Genomic DNA, 18,000 nt, shown 5'->3' with positions numbered 1-18,000 from the left:
TTCTGCAGGACTTAAATCTCATCTATGAATTAGATAAGATCCTCCCCGTTCCCATGTCATTAACGAAATCAGCGAGATAACCAATCAGAATTACTCGCCATTTGTTTTAAACGGACGGAAAGATGTCACGAACGCGGGACATCAACAAATTATCACGGTAATATTCACTTTCAATCAGAACAAGCAGCGCTTGACAGGCTGAATAAGCATAAGCTCACGCTGCGGTTATTGGTCGATTTTTTTTTTGAAAAATCTTTTATTTCCAGATTCTCAATTTTCCAAATTTTCGAATTTAGTATCAAGTTACGGCACCTCCTGATGCCAACCGCTGGGAAATACCCGTTGGGGGAAACGTTGAGTAAAATGTACCCCTACGATGGAGATGTTTTACTGCAAGAACATACTGGGAATCATGAAATGGTTCCACTGACTTCTTTCGCTCTTGGACCACTTGGATTGCGCTCCACAAATTCGGGAGTCTAGTTATCATCAAGACTTAAACAAACGAAGACAAAAATTCAACTCAACATTATTATCACAATCACATTCTTAAAAGTTGGAGAAGTGGAAAGAATGGTATATCCCACCCGCCTAAATAACGCCGCAGAATGACCTTTATGAGGTTTTCAAAACTGGTGCAGTTTAGTTGCTGGATGATATTTGTTTATAACTTATAATTAAATTACAAAGAAAATGCAACACCGTGTTGGAATGCATGCCATACGACAAAACTTGGAAACGCATATGTTTTTTATTTTGAAATCTTACGTGAGGCATCGAATATATTGGATATAAATTGTGATTCTATATTCATGGGTCAAACTTCCAGAGGTGATATACGACTCCTAAACAATCACTTTTGATCGCCCAAGTTGTCATATTTAACGCATTTCTTCACTGTGTTGCATTTTCTCTGTCATTTAATATCAGTTATAAACATGTAATATCCAACAACTAAACTGCAGCAATTTTGAAAAACTTCTCATAAAGGTCATATGTTCATTCTGCGACGTCATTTAGGCGGGTGGCATATGCCATTCTTCTCTCTTCTCCAACTTTTAAGAATGTGGCTCTGATAATAATGCTCGTCTGAATTCACTAATCAACGTGCATGTAAAGATTAGTCGTCATATGGAAAATTAAGGTTAAAGTTCCGCCTCTCCTATAAGAAATGTTTCGTGACTACCGAAAATTCCAGCTGGCAAAGGTAAGAATCTAGGGAATCGCCAGCTCCAAAGAAAGTGAGAGTCTGAAAGAGCGAGAGGGACACTATAAAGCAATGGCAGTTTGCGTGACATGGAACTTTCTTTCAAGGGGGAGTTCTCACAAAAGGTAGGGGGTGAGAGAGAGATGCACGCAATGGAAGCCCGTCGATGGTAAAAATATAAAGGAAAAGAATGTGGCTGTAAAGCTTGGTCTTATACTAACTCCACCTCTTCTTCCCATCTCTCTCTCTCTCTCTCTCTTTCGTTCTATCCCCGTACCCTACTCTTCCACAGAAGCACATACAAATATTCAAATGAGCATTGAACTGCCCTTACGAAAAATCTATTTTTAGGGCTCCGTGAGCTCCATTTCCCAACACCAGAGAACTCCGCAGCATGCATGTATATCCCTTGTGATACGGTGCCGCCGTCGCTGCTTCTTCTACTGCTGCTGCCAACCAACCAACAACAATTTCGTTGGCTCCGGTTGAGGAAGTTTTTGTGGAGCACAGGAAGTTTCCGAAGCTCTCGATACAGAAATGATTTACGAGTCTGAACTGAACCCGGTAGCAATATACATTACACAAGGGTACAATTGCTTAGATATACGAGTGCATATGTACACATATAAACCGTAAGAAGAAGAAGAATGAAGCGAGGAGATAAAACTTGGAACCTTGAGAACAAAAAGAACCCGTAAAACTTGTAATTATCAACGAGGTTACCGAACTACGTTTTGTTTCGTACTCTCCTGGAAACGCTGTATACAGTGTTGCAGTCGAATTTCGTTCGCATATTAAATGTAGTAAAACACTGGGATACGTGCCTTCATTTCTAAGATGGAACTGTCTCTTGAAACCAATAAAATTGAAGCTTTAATGCATTTTTCTTTGTCCATGGGAATATCGTCTTCGCTTATCGTGGTGTATACTTCGCTTTTCTTTGAGAAGCATTCTAAAAAATACAAAAGGGCGAAACTTTGTTATAAGTTCAAGAATAAAAAAATTCAAGAATTAAATCGGAATGGAATGACATGTACAGGAAAACCTTGCTACAACGATACTCGATATAAAATTAAATCCCTCTACAACAGGGGTCTTCAACACATGGCCCGTGGGCTACACTTGGCCCTCGGAATTTTTCGTCGTTGTACACCAATCATTTGCAGAAAATGATTGAAAACATTGAAAAAAAGATTAATTTTTTAATTAATAAAAGAAGTGATTTTTTGGAGTTCATGAAAGAAGTATTCCTAAAATACACTGCTCAAAACAAGTAGGGGAGCAAGCAAAAAAGTGAAGAAAACCGTGCGAGACAGCCACGTATTGGCATACAATGGATAGTACACGCGTATCAATGCGCAATACAGAAAAAAGACGTAAAAAAATTTGGAATTAAGCTTTAATTTGAAAATATGGAAAAAACATGAAAAGATGATTTAGGGCAACAATTTGGTTACATGTAAAAGATAAAAAAAAGTACTGTTTAGACATGATGCATGAGTTTTAATAGGGCGTGTGGTCTCCTCGAACAGCTAAGACTGCTGAACACCTGTTTGCCATGGATGCGATGAGGTTATCCATCAGACTTTGGAGAATACTGTTCCACTCCTCAAGAAGTGCAATCTGCAAGTCTCGGACAGTAACAGGCGGCCTTCGTCGCGCAGCAATGCGTCGTCGTGGATTCAGGTCAGGAGAGCACGCTGGGCATTCCATACGCTGTATTGTTTCAGCTTCAAGCATGTTCTCCACCAGACGAGCTCTATGCGGTCGGGCATTATCATCCTGGAAAACAAAGGAATCTCCAATGGATCCAGCGTAAGTTATGACATGAGGTCGCAGTATCTTGTCTGCATACCTTCGGGCCGTCAAAGTGCCATTCCGAATGATATGCAGGTCCGTACGTCCGCCTATGCTGATTCCACCCCATACCATCCAACCAGCTCGTCTGTATTGTGACCTTTCACGAACGAATGCGGGGTTATTTCGAGTGCCCCTGTCCCTCCATACCAGGACACGTCGTGTGTCACACTCCAGACTGAATCGGGACTCGTCTGTAAACAGCACTTGGCTCCAATCATGTTGCTCCCAATCTCGATGTTCAGCAGCCCATCTTCTTCGGGCCGCACGGTGGCGTGGGGTCAACGGAATGCAGACCATTGGCCTACGTGCATAGAGCCCTCCCTCATGAAGCCGATTACGTACTGTTTGGCTGGACACCCTTCGTCCTATTGCCAAGAGCAACCGTCTTTGCAGCTGCGTAGCATTCTCTGTTCTGTTTCGACGGGCTGTTAACCGTACATACCGGTCATCAGTTGCTGTAGTGGCGCGTGGCCGACCTTGCCCTGGTCGACGTCTAACATTTCCTGTTTCTTGGAATCAATTCCACAGCCTTGCAACAACACTTCTGGCGACTCCAACAGCGTACGCGACACTACGTTGTGTTTGACCGGATTCCAGTCTGCCTATAACTCGCCATGCCATGGATTCCGGTAAATCACGTTGTTGAGACATCCTCAAGTCACCTTGTCTCAAACAAAATACTGCGCAATCGAATTTCACAGTTACGGCAGTAAAACAGACGTTTCTGCAACATCCCGATTTCTGCCCTTATCTCCTTTTTCTGGTTTTTGACGTCATGAACTTTGATTTGCATATGAAGTTTTCTTCTTCCGTTTCCTGCTAGGCTTTAAATTATGAATGATTCATTTTATGTTACTTATCGGTATACATCTTTGCGTAATTTTGTTAAAACCATGTGCTTCCCTAATTGTTTTGAGCAGTGTAAATGAAATGAATAATTCTAGAATAAATAAAGAAATATTATAGGATAAATGAAAGAAATATTCTATAAAATAAATAAAATGAATAATTCTAGAATAAATGAAAGAAGTCCTAAAATAAATGAAAGAAATAATTCCAGAATAAGTGAAAAAAAATTCCTGAGCAGAGATTGGTGAAAACTCATAATTAATGAAATAAATAATTCCAGAATTGAGGAAAATTAAGAATAGTAGTAGTAGTCTACTACTAAACCATGCATGCATCTGGTACAGATTCCTCTTCAGAACGTCTTGCGAATCGGCATATGCCGGAATTTGTTTTCTGAATGTATGTGTGGCCCTAACGTATTTATGTTGTCGAGTTAAGTAATTAAGGATTACTAAAAGAAATAATTGTAGAGTTTTCGAAACAAATAATTTCAGAATTGGAGTGAAAAAATAACTTATCGAGAGAAATAATTTCGTAATTTCTGATAGAAATTATTTCACAATCAATAAAAGAGTAATTGCATAATATCATTGGAAAAATGATTTTTCAAAATATATGAGGAGGAAAATAGTTTCAGTACAACCAAAGTAAATAATTAAGGAATCATTTAAGTGATCCAAATTAAAGTTTATCTCAGAATTAAAAAATTTAATCAATAATTAATCAAAAACTTTCCCATTATTATTTAAAAAATATATTTTGTAACTAACAAAAATTGGTAATTAATAGATGAACTAATTTTATAATAAATAAAAGTCTTCAATTATTTTTGCCCCTGTTTAATTCGGTTTCCCATTGGCTCCTTCTATTAAGATGTAACTAAATTACATGAGTTAGTGACCCGCGGACTTCATGTGAAGCTTCAATTGGCCCTCCGTCTGAAAGGTTGAGAACCCCTGCTCTACAACGATATTTTTTTCAAATTTTATTTGGAATTGCCTTTAATCTAATATGGTAAACTCCTCTCGATACAACGACATCGTTTACTGCTATAAATCCCTCTATAACGATATTTTTGAGATTTTTAAAACCGCTACAACGATATTTTTCAATAATTTACTCAAAATCGTTTCGAATTTGATTTTAACCTTGTTTTCGTTCTTCTGAAGGCGTCTTATTACATCGGTATTTCGCACCACAGGATCTCCGAAAGCACTAAGGAAGTACAATTAGTATTGCTTTTTTCTGTGTATGACATGACAGTGCAACGGAATAAACAACTTTACGGAAGCAATGATCTAACAATTTTAATAATCAACTAACAATGGTACTAACAATGCCGATTTAGGGAAAGATAACAACAGCATAAATTAAATGACATTATTATAGAATGTTGCCTCTTGATATAATGATGATCCCTCTACAACGGTACTCTTTCTTGGTCCGCAGAGTATCGTTATACCGAGGTGTCACTGTATATGAGGTGTTTCACGAAGAGAATCCGAAAAGGAATAAAGATTCTTTCGGGGATTCTGAAATTAAAGTAAGATAAGAAATATAAGGATAAGGGGGAAATTCAGTCAATGACGGTTTGTGGCACCTTTTGAAATAATGATCTATGTGTAAATTCTAAAAATTAAAAATTCTCTACATGTCTTCTCATCAAAAGTTTTGTGCTTTTTACCACAGGGTGTCCCATGAGTTCTTATGTAGTTTAAAATAGCTTAAAAATTGTATAAATTGGTATATTTGAATGCAATTTGCAAAAAAAGTTATTCTCACGAAAGGATATTTTTTTTGGAATAGGAAAAAAATTATTTCAAATTTTTGTCGATATAGGACACTGCATGTCAGTATAAAACGTTCGCAAAGTTTCAGCCGGTGACTTGTGGTTGAGGTAAAACAACTTCATTGTACTTTATCCACCAATGTCAAAATCCTAATGAAAACTATTATGTGAGCGCCAATTACTGGAAAATTTAGAAATGAGCTGTTGGTCGTACACCTTGTATTTAATAGGAGTCTGCTTTGCATATTTCTAGTTATCTGTTCTCGCGCAACGCCCTCTATCGACAAAAAGTTGTGAAAGTTTTTCTTTACCAAAAAAAAAAAAACTTTCGTAAAAACAACTTTTTTGCATACAGCATTCACACAAATATACACAATTTCCTTCAATTCTTAAAAAAATTTAAATTACAAGAATTCATAGAATACCGACAGCAATTTTCCCCGTAATTTTTTGAATGAAAATTCACTGAGATATCTGTGTTTGAAATTCTTGATTTTTGCCAGTTTTTACGAGATAACATACGAGTAACTGTCTCACATGATTTTGTGACAAACAAAAAATACACGATACTCATATAAATTAAACAAACTATAAATAAAATTTATACGAGATTATAATTACTGTCAAAAAATGCAGTAAGTTTTGCTGTCTATCTCTTTTTGTCCTTCTTTCGTGAGAAAGACGGACATTCCCTTTTTTGAGCAGACAAATGAATACGCTAAATGAATCTGATAGATTCTATTTCTAACTATTAAAATCTTGGGCAAAGGGGATCAACTCTTCTAAATTCTGTTGTTCAACACTAAATTATATTGCTAAATTCCATTGATAAATGCTATATTCCATTGATAAATGCTATATTCCATTGATAAATGCTATATTCCATTGATAAATGCTAAATTGCATTTATAATGTATAATTATTTTTACTTTTTAATTAATATCATATTCATGAAGCAAAATTAATCTACCTGTAAAACGCTTTTCTTTGCAATAAGATACAATTGCAAAGAAGCCCTCTTATAGTAAAATCTATTTCTCCTATTACCAAATTTAATTCAATTATGAAAATGATTGTTTCACGGATAATTAAGGAGTTTTGCACAATGGAAATGGCTTGGAACTTATCTTTTTCACTATTTTATTTTCACTCGATTACATTAGAAAATCGTAAATCCGTGAAATTCGCTTGACACCAGGCAGTTATCGTATTAACATCTCATTCTTCGACTGGTATTAGAGTTAGATTCGCAGGAGCGGCATAGAAATATAGCTATATATGAATTTGACATCCACTCCGTATTCAGGAATTTCAGTTGTAGGTTCCATCTAATTAGTCATAATTAATAAGATAACTATGGCGTGGAAAAATATTCAACATGATCTAATTTATGGATACACACAGGGCCGTATTAAGAGCATCATGGATCCTCGGGCCAAGTCATTTTTGCGAGGCCGTACCAGGCAAATTCTTGAGAATTTCAACGACATTTTATTTTTGTGGGGCCCCTTCTTCGCTTGAGGTCCCCGGGCCGTGCCCTGGTGGGCCCATGCGTTAAGACAGCACTGGGTACACAAGGTTTTTAGTCCTCGAGTCAGATATGCGGTGTTTCTGCCGCTCGTGGGTTTTGTATGCATAGAGTGACCATATGACCTATATTTTACGAAACATTTCCGCAATATTTTTGCTGTCCTCTTTATAAAAATGCCCCGATTTTTTCTCTATTTTCCACCAGGGCTTACTCAAATCTTTAATAATAAAAAAGGATTATTTTTATGGCATAGAGTCATAATTATCATAATATAATCTGTATCATAATTAGATATATTGGCATAAAAATATTTATCTCACATATTTTTCAAATATCTACGTTTTTTTTGCATTTTCACTGCAACTGCTTAAATTAGAACAAAAATAAATAATGTAATGTTTTTATTCCGTTCAAGTATGAATTCTCTTAAGAAGCTACTTTTTCTTCAAACGTTCCACCACATGTTACGGCCAAAGCGAGAAATCGGCCAGTTGACCCTTCCTACTTTCGACGTTTGCCGAAAGTAGCTAGAGATTCCCATAACACCAATATCAATCTTCGAAGATATCAGTATTCCGATTACTTTGATCATTTAGATTGCCATAGCTAAAGATAATTATAAACAGCCACAATTATTACAAAAAATACGCCAACTTCGCGATGACCCAAAATCATGGTCTTTGTTTGACCAGGGATCTCTAGCCGTTCCACAAACCGGTAGGCCAAAGCCTGAATTTCGGATCTGAATTTCGGATATTGGTCGGGTCAACGCGCCTATTTCGGGCTTTCGTCATAACGAGTCATTTCCTTATAACGAACGTTACGACGTTCGTTATAAGGAAATGGCTCGTTCCACGAAAAAAGGACGTTATGTTATAAAGTTATATATGCACATGATGCATCATAGCAAACAGGGAGTATGGCATCTTACTAGCGAATTGTTGATCCTAGTGGCATACTTTCAATCAGAAAAAGTTTCCAAATAACGTGTAGTACTCAGAGATGTCATTCATGTTTCAAGGGCTTGCAAAGTTATTAAAATAAAAAAAAATAAAATTTTATAAAGTATCAGTGTGCCCTAAAACTCCATTAAAAAGTTGTTGCCCTGTTTTTCCTGATGCCAACACGAAAAATTGTAAGTTTCTAAGAGCAATATTCACTGAGATATTCGAATAGGGAAAACTGAGGAAATTTCGGAAAAACAGCGTTAAATGCGAGGAAAACGGTTTTTCTGCATTTAAAGCTGTTTTTTTCCCAAATTTCCTCCGTTTTTCGAATAGTTCGGTGAATATTACACCTAGTAACGTGGAATTATTTTTATTGGCATCAAGAAAGACAGGGAAACATCTTTCTAATTGGCACACATCTTAGTGTTACATTGGAAACTTTTCCTAATTGGAACTTTTCTTCCCTTTCCTAATTGGAATTTTTCTTCCCTTTCCTAATTGGAACTTTTCTTCCCTTTCCTAATTGGAACTTTTCTTCCCTTTCCTAATTGGAACTTTTCTTCCCTTTCCTAATTGGAACTTCCCTTTCCTAATTGGAACTTTTCTTCCCTTTCCTAATTGGAACTTTTCTTCCCTTTCCTAATTGGAATTTTTCTTCCCTTTCCTAATTGGAACTTTTCTTCCCTTTCCTAATTGGAACTTTTCTTCCCTTTCCTAATTGGAACTTTTCTTCCCTTTCCTAATTGGAACTTTTCTTCCCTTTCCTAATTGGAACTTTTCTTCCCTTTCCTAATTGGAATTTTTCTTCCCTTTCCTAATTGGAACTTTTCTTCCCTTTCCTAATTGGAACTTTTCTTCCCTTTCCTAATTGGAACTTTTCTTCCCTTTCCTAATTGGAACTTTTCTTCCCTTTCCTAATTGGAACTTTTCTTCCCTTTCCTAATTGGAACTTTTCTTCCCTTTCCTAATTGGAATTTTTCTTCCCTTTCCTAATTGGAACTTTTCTTCCCTTTCCTAATTGGAACTTTTCTTCCCTTTCCTAATTGGAACTTCCCTTTCCTAATTGGAACTTTTCTTCCCTTTCCTAATTGGAACTTTTCTTCCCTTTCCTAATTGGAACTTTTCTTCCCTTTCCTAATTGGAACTTTTCTTCCCTTTCCTAATTGGAACTTTTCTTCCCTTTCCTAATTGGAACTTCCCTTTCCTAATTGGAACTTTTCTTCCCTTTCCTAATTGGAACTTTTCTTCCCTTTCCTAATTGGAATTTTTCTTCCCTTTCCTAATTGGAACTTTTCTTCCCTTTCCTAATTGGAACTTTTCTTCCCTTTCCTAATTGGAACTTTTCTTCCCTTTCCTAATTGGAACTTTTCTTCCCTTTCCTAATTGGAACTTTTCTTCCCTTTCCTAATTGGAACTTTTCTTCCCTTTCCTAATTGGAACTTTTCTTCCCTTTCCTAATTGGAATTTTTCTTCCCTTTCCTAATTGGAACTTTTCTTCCCTTTCCTAATTGGAACTTTTCTTCCCTTTCCTAATTGGAACTTTTCTTCCCTTTCCTAATTGGAATTTTTCTTCCCTTTCCTAATTGGAACTTTTCTTCCCTTTCCTAATTGGAACTTCCCTTTCCTAATTGGAACTTTTCTTCCCTTTCCTAATTGGAACTTTTCTTCCCTTTCCTAATTGGAACTTTTCTTCCCTTTCCTAATTGGAACTTTTCTTCCCTTTCCTAATTGGAACTTTTCTTTCCTAATTGGAACTTTTCTTTCCTAATTGGAACTTTTCTTCCCTTTCCTAATTGGAACTTTTCTTTCCTAATTGGAACTTTTCTTTCCTAATTGGAATTTTTCTTTCCTAATTGGAACTTTTCTTTCGTAATTGGAACGTATTGGAAACTTCTTCCTAACTGAAAGTATACCTCTAGGATCAACGGTTCGCCAGTAAAATGCTATACCCACTGTTTGCTATGCACCATGCACATATAACTTGATAATATAACGTCCTTTTCCGTGGAATGAGCCATTTCCTTATTACGAACGCCGACCGTAATTAATCGAGTAGTAAACGTCAAGCAATATCGAAGCAAATATAGCCATTCAATCTGAGAAAAATAGTAAGGGAATAACATTATTCCATCTTCTACTTCCTTCATTAGTCAATTGAAAATTCTTCTATTTATGTTCGAATTTTTCTTCGATTTAGAAAATTAGATTTCGCTGATGTTTGCATATATGCTGTATTTGAGGAAACATCAGTATGGATAGATGGATAAATTTGAATTCAGAAGTGTCAACACGGATTACTCTTTTGATACTTCTTCTCAGTGAATTCTTACATAACTTTAAGGGGATGTTCCGGTTTCTCTTCAATATCTCGAGTTAATCTTTCAATACATGACGTAAAAATGCACCACACTCAGCAATTTCATGAATATGTAGTAGGATAAGAGAGTAAATGACGATAGGATTATTTCACTTTGAAATTGGAGAAACTTCGTCAGCAAGAATGGGATTAACGTCTTCGGGAAAAGGATTCATAATAAATAAATAGACGCGAGCTTATTCCGAATCATTAAAATTTTATTCTTCCAAAAACCATTCGAAAGTTGCTTTCCATGTCAGTTAGCAATTTGTTTTTTAATATAACAACGACTAATGAATTTACTTATCACGGTAGGAAAAAAACATCATCCCTCGCTGGAATTAGGTAAAATAAATGTGAAATTAAAATTGAAGAAATAGAAACTGTTTAAAACAGATGGCGTTGGTTGAAAACTTTTTTTTTAGGGGAAAGAGAAATGCTGTTTTTTTTCAATTGCTTAAGAACGTTGTTAATTAAAATCCAATTCTCGGCACACGAATGGGTAGTTTTTTCTACAGTGCAAATTGCTTTTTTTTGCTCTAACTATTAAAAATGATGGCAGAGAGGGAGATGGAAAAAAAACACAAAAAGGAACCATGTGCGTTGGTGATTAGTGAGAACATATTTCTCTCCGTTTTAAACACAAAGGGATAGGAACAATGGCTGGATCAGGAGGGGAGAAATGGATTTCACTATAACCACCACCACCACCACCACTGCTGAGTGCTCATTAACGAGAAGTAATTAAATTCCCCCCCCCCGACCCTGGTAGCACAAAGACGGAACACGAGTTCCACACCCACCGATAACGGTGGAACGTCCACGATGTTAAAGACATGTAACATGAATCAATATAGCATACGCGGATTTAATTTTTAAAATATTTCAACAGAGGGTAAGAAGAGAATCTCTCCTCATTTATTTGTGAAAACTCAATCGAAACTCGCATTCGTTTCACGTGAATAAATGATTATAAATTGGGGAAATTCTCACCTGTCATTAGAGGAAATGATTTCGTCAATACGTGGTTCCATCTGCTATGGTTTTTGAAATCTGAAACCGCAATTCTAAAAGAAAAATAGAATGCAAAGGGGGTAAATTAAATTATCCATACATCCTTAATCTTCGGAATCGTTGATTATGGGAACATACTTTCAATTATAAAAATTGTCTGAATAACGTGTCTATATTAGATACGTCATCTGCTTTACTAAAGGCCATAGATGTACCAAGATGCAAAAGTTAATTTTTATATGGTTTTCTGTCCTGTAACTTTCGATTACAAAGTTGTTGCCCAATCTCCATTGAGCCCAATAGAAAAAAAAAATTAATGTTTCTAAGTGCAATATTATCCGAGATATTTCAGTTTGAAATCTCTGAAAATGAGGGATCTAATGGCATATTCTATTGAGGCACAAACTTGAGGGGGAAAAAACAGCGTGAAATTAAAAAGATTCATTAAAGTTGCAGTTATTTTTAAATTTTATAAATTTTGAGATAATGTCCTTATCATTCCTTTACTTCCAATCAGCAATATCTCGGTAAATATTGCATTTAGAAACAATGAATTTTTTTGTTTGACTCAGTTGAGACAGAGCAACAATTTTCTAGTCAAAAGTTAGAGGGAGGAGAAACTGTGTGAAAATTAAATTTTTCATCTCGATACAAAAGTGGCCTCCAGTAAAATGAAGGATATATACAGGGTGCATAAGTAACAGGGCGTATGCCATTTTACTGGCAAACCGTTGGTCCTACAGGCATACCTCTAGTTAGGAAAAGTATCAAAACAACGTTTATTACTCAGACATATCACTCATGTTTCAAGGGGTTCTACAGTTATTAAAATAATAAAATAACTTTTTATACAGTCTCCGTGTGCCTAAAAACCCAATTATAAAGTTGTTTTACTGATTCTCTTGTTGCCAACAAAAAAAAAGAACACTTTTCTAAGGGCATTATTCAGTGAGATATCCGAATTCGAAAAACGGAATATAGTTGGGGGGGGGGTAACCACTACCACCTAAGTAAGGTTTTTTCGAATTTGAATATCTCAGCGAATAATGAATGCAATTACAGAAAGTGGAATTTTTTTTGTTGGCAACAGGAGAGACAGGGCAAGAACTTTCTAATCGGGTTTTTTGGTGCACACGGGAACTGTATGAAAAGTTATTTTTTTTAAATTTTAATAACTATACAACCCCTTGAAACATGAATGACATATTTGAGTAATATCCGTTATAACTGTGGATACTTTTCCTAAGTGGACGTATGCTTGTAGGACCAACGGTTCACTCGTAAAAAATGTCATATATGCTGTGTTAACTATGTTCCTTGTATAAGCACAAATAATAGGGAAAAAATAAATAAGTACACACGTCCTTAACTGAAAGAGATGAGCGCCAATTTAAAAAAATTAACACATTCAGCAACAATCGTATGAAAAATGCAAGGAATATATTACGATACAATTTTATGAATAATAACAATCACATTAACATCATCAAAAAACCTGATTAAATTTTCCTGTAGGATAACCATAATTTTAAATTTTAAAAAAAGAAGATATTTCAATTACAAATTGTGAGAGTAAACCAAATATTTCAGGTGCTAAAAAGAGAATTATTTTTTAAGTAACTGTGTGCATGGGGGTGTTGCATGGGGTAATAAAACGCTCAACGATATTCAAGTGGAAGACGTGGAGGTCCTAAATCTTCTAAGAAATGTATGTGCAAGCAAAGCACCAGGACCAGATGATATCTATCCCAGGGTTCTCAGGGAAGGTGCTAATGAATTGTTGGGGCCAGTCGCACAGATATACAGGAGTAGTGTTGCTGAGGGTATCGTCCCGAGAGATTGGAAACTGGCTAACGTTGTTCCGATATTTAAGAAGGGTAGTAGAGAAGTGGTGTCTAATTATCGTCCAGTGAGTTTGACGAGCTCCCTCTCGAAAATTTTGGAAATTATCATCAAAAGGCAGTTTGTGAAGTGGATAGACGAGAATAATGTATTGTCGGATAATCAGTATGGGTTCAGGAAGGGGAAGTCATGTGTAACTAACCTCCTTTGCTTCTATGATTACGTGACTAAGGCTTTGGGTAAGAGCAAAAATGTCGACGTTGTTTACCTTGATTTCCAGAAGGCATTCGATCGGGTCCAACATGGCAAACTCTTGAAGCGTTTACACGAGATTGGAATAGGGGGCAACTTGCTGAATTGGATAGAATCGTGGTTAAGAGATAGGTCGCAACGAGTTATGGTGAACGGGGAATTCTCTGGTTGGACAGACGTCACAAGTGGAGTTCCTCAGGGAAGTGTCCTTGGCCCCATACTTTTTTCACTTTTTATCGATAAACTCGATCAGGGTATCGATGGAATTACTAGCAAATTCGCAGATGATGTGAAGCTAATGGGGGTAATCGGGAATGAAAGCGATAGGGAGTTGCTCCAGACCAACTTAAACAAGATTGCAGCATGGGCAAATGAATGGAGCATGACGTTTAGCGTAGATAAGTGCATGGTCGCTCATTTTGGTTCGAACAACCAACGGTTCTCTTACGAGTTGAATGGTGTCACTATCCCGGATGCAACTAGAGTCACCGATTTGGGAATTCTCATTGACGAGCGACTTAAGTTTTCTGAACATTGTTCAGCGGTTGTCAAAAAATCGAATAGAATGCTTGGTCTCATTTTCAAAAAGGTCTCTTCGCGTTCTCCTAAAGTCATTCTTCCTCTTTTTCGAGGCTTAGTTCGTCCTGGACTGGAGTATGCTGTAAGGTTTTGGAGACCATACCTACAGAGGGACATAGACTTGGTTGAAGGGGTGCAGAGAAGAGCTACGCGTGTCCTTATTGGCACACAGGGCTTGAGTTATGAAGAAAGACTTCATTTTTTGAATATGTTTACATTGGATGAACGCAGGTGTCGAGGAGATATGATCGAAGTGTTCAAAATTTTCAATGGGATGGATAGGATGGACCATGAACTTTTAGTACACCGCCAATCGACTGCTTTTACAAGGGGACACCAGTATCGATTGGTGAGGGACAATGCAAGGTTATGGTGTCGCAGGGAATTTTTCTCCAATAGGGTTGTTAATAAATGGAATAGCTTACCCCCGGAGGTAGTAAATTGTAACACAATTGACACGTTTAAAAAGAAATACGATAAACATGTTGGGGTAAATCGAGAAGCTATCCATTCTTAGAATAAGACAACCATAAGTAATCTTTATGGGCATCGTATAATATTTTATCATGTGTATATATTGTTTGTAATTTGTGTTAATTGCATTTTTAATTGGGTTGCTGTATTTTTGAAACATATGACAACCATATTTTTATGGGCATCTTTTTATCAGCCACCTCGTTGGGCATTTTGCCTGTTGTGGCGTTGTATTTGTATTTGTATTTGTATTTGTATATCATATGCAGTAGTGATATATTGTCATCCATTGTGACAAAACACGGTTACGAATACCACAATATAAAAACCGAACTGGGTTAAATAAAAATCATTCCTTTATAAACAATTAACAAAAGACTAAATACATCTTTATTTGTTTTGACAAAATTATTGGAGATAAATAGTTTCAAGGGGGGAAGGTTGTTCCTAAACTCATTTCAAAAACATTATTTCCAGCATCATAAGGAATTTAAATACCCGATGTATGTAATTACACGAGCGTTTCGCCGCATCTAAACTCGAATAAAAGCTCATCAAGTATTAGGGGGGGGGGGAGAAAGACAATTAATCACGTGCTGTAAAAGCTTCGGGAGATTTACATTATGTATTATCATCATCTTCACACGCTGCAGCTCTCCATCATGTAATAACGTTCCCTAAGATTCCGGGACGGTTTATCAATCGAACAGGAACATCAAGTTTAATTATTTCAATAATTATGAACGGAATAATAGCATTTATTTTATCTGACGCGAAACGCATCGTTTTGTGGGAGTTTCGGGAACAAATATTTTTCGGGTAATCGCGTTCTCGGAGTAGCAGTCATTATAGGAGAAATACGCGTTCGGTTTCTCTGATATTGAAAATTTTGAAATTATCTCTATAGTTATTTTTTTTACTGTGAAATCCATGCATAGATATATTCAAATGCGTATTGGTGATAATTTTTTTTTTGATTAAATAAGTATCGAATTAATGATTATCTCATTTAAATGTATAATTGAATCGTGGTTCGGAAATAAGCTTATGTTATTTGATTGGGTGTCTCTTAAAATAGGGATTTTTTCATGATGCAATGTAAGATACTTGAAATGATATTCAGGTTATTAGTTTCGTGATAAATTATATGTGTATGAAGCTTTGATTTATATAATTAAGAATAGAAAGTATTAAATGTTAGCATTAAAGTGTCCTTATGATGGAAGAGAGCGCTTGCTTCAAAATTCTCACAACACACACATTCCTCTATAGATTTCAGCATAAGCGCGAGCCAAGTGTGGTCACCCTGACATTCCAATGAACCACAAAGAGTTCATAGTTTGAGAATAGGACGGATCTTTTCAATACCGAGGCTCCTAATTATTCGATTTTTTAAGACCTGATCGATTTTTTTTTCTCCGGGGACATTTCGCTTGCCCTGACCGTGTGGGTGACCAAGTGAGTGACAGAATGGCAGTGACGAATGTGATCGTATGTGAATCCAAGTGAGTGTGGTCACTCATACGGTCACTAACTTTATCACTTATACGGTTACACCCTTGGTCACTCATAGGGTCACTAACTTTATAACGAAAATTGTCACTCAAATGGCGACTCACCCACTTATATGGGAACTCGTACAGCCACAAACCCAATCACTTGGCCATTCACCATTTAGTCACTTAGTTGATCACTCACTGGGTTACTCATACAATCAGGGCAGGCGAAATATCCAGGGCAAATTTTCCGGATCCGGTCAGCGTGATAGTGGATATCTTTATCCTCTGAAGACAGAATCCAAAGTTCGTCGAAACACGTTAAGAATTCACGGGTTTTCTCCTTGTTATTTGTCTTTATCGTTGATTCTGTAACGGGTATTAATCTTTATTTCAGAGCAACAATGTTTTTTTTAGATCTGGACATCGATGAAGTTGATAGATTTGGAAAGTTAACTGTGGTGACCTTAAAGAAGCATACATTTTCATCCGCATATGACGTCATCAACCGACGGACACAACCTTCAATTAACCAAATGAACTGTGGTAATTATTTTCCCACCTTAGGATATATATATACGTATATTGGTACCTCTAACAACAAGCGGGATATTCCCCGCGTGATCATCAACAACTAATGAGAACGAGAAGTGGTGAAAGAAAGCATTAGAGCAAAATATGAAAGTAAAAAAAACGAAATTACACAGGGTTAATACGCCACATTGCAATATATTTAGCAAAGGGCAGAGCAGGAGCATTTGGGGAATTGGATAAAGCACGCGTGGTCCCCCTTTCATCCAAAGATTAATCGACTAATGGCTCAGTTATGGCATTTGCCGTGTAATTATCAGAATAAAAAAAAATAGCTACTATCCCTAACTGCTGTTTATTTTTTCATTCCTTTCATCCGTGTTATTTTCTGCTTCGACACGGCATTGATGATATTCAATTAGAAGGTAATGGCCATGTTATTCATTCCCGAGATACCAAAAAGGTGCTTTTTTCCCTCCTCTTCATTGTGCTTCAAAGAACCGACAAAAAAAGTGTTAATATGTAGTCATTTCTCCGAAAGAATAAATTGTAATTTAAAATTTATATTTCATCATTTTCCTCTAAAGACTTTGCTCGCAGGGAATCTTTGTGGTGTGGTAAAGACTTAATCACATCATCGACCAATCATGGTCGATTGTCGATTTATAACCCAACCCACTTGGATATGTTATCTTCATACCGATTGGACGATTAACAAATCACAAATTTAATTTCTGATCTTTTGTGGATTTTTTCGACATTTTTGCCCTTGCGGAAACCTTGAAATAATTTTTGTATCAAATGCAAGAACAAAGATCCCAACAAGCAAACTGAAGGTGGCTATATTCTAGGGTAGTGATGGGCGAGACTTTGTAGGAGCGGGCCAAAAAACAAAAAGAAAAAATTTTGGCTGCCCGGACATAATCGGACATTGATTTATAATCGGAGAAAGAGGGAGAATTTTTATGCTTAGAAATATATTGGTTGTATACAGTAAAAACCCCTCATAACAGACACCCCATCAGATGCGGTCATCCCTCTTTTACGGCCAAATTATAATTCCCCCCCTCCGTATAATAAAAGTGCATATCAAATCTCTGAGATTAACGGTTACCCTCTTTTACGGACGAATTTTTTTTGTCCCACCGGTGTCCGCAAAAAAGAGGTTTTACTGCACTTTAAACGCCACGGTTTCATTGCAAATGTGTGAGAGACAATGGTTTATCCTTCATAACAGTGAAAATGAAAATATATATATTTGGATAACTATATG

General features: G+C 36.5%; 1 protein-coding gene across 2 annotated transcripts in view; it reads right to left on the bottom strand.

The window, feature by feature from the left end:
- Window positions 1-18,000, bottom strand: part of LOC149089690 (uncharacterized) — a 184,354-nt gene that overhangs the window by 81,447 nt on the left and 84,907 nt on the right. For both annotated transcript variants that reach the window (XM_089237907.1, XM_089237989.1), the window contains exons 4-5: window positions 11,533-11,606; window positions 2,032-2,159 (exon numbers count right to left, since the gene is read on the bottom strand). In XM_089237907.1, the coding sequence (XP_089094033.1) occupies window positions 2,032-2,159; window positions 11,533-11,606 (202 nt within the window). The remainder of the gene's footprint in view (window positions 1-2,031; window positions 2,160-11,532; window positions 11,607-18,000) is intronic.

This window comes from Pholcus phalangioides, unplaced genomic scaffold, assembly GCF_987345545.1.
Source record: "Pholcus phalangioides strain wild (caught in Gottingen) unplaced genomic scaffold, Ppha-v1.0 ptg000001l_1, whole genome shotgun sequence".
NCBI classification, from domain to species: Eukaryota; Metazoa; Arthropoda; class Arachnida; order Araneae; family Pholcidae; genus Pholcus; species Pholcus phalangioides.
Note: the sequence above shows the minus strand (reverse complement) of the source record. Positions and strands in the feature narration are given on the sequence as shown.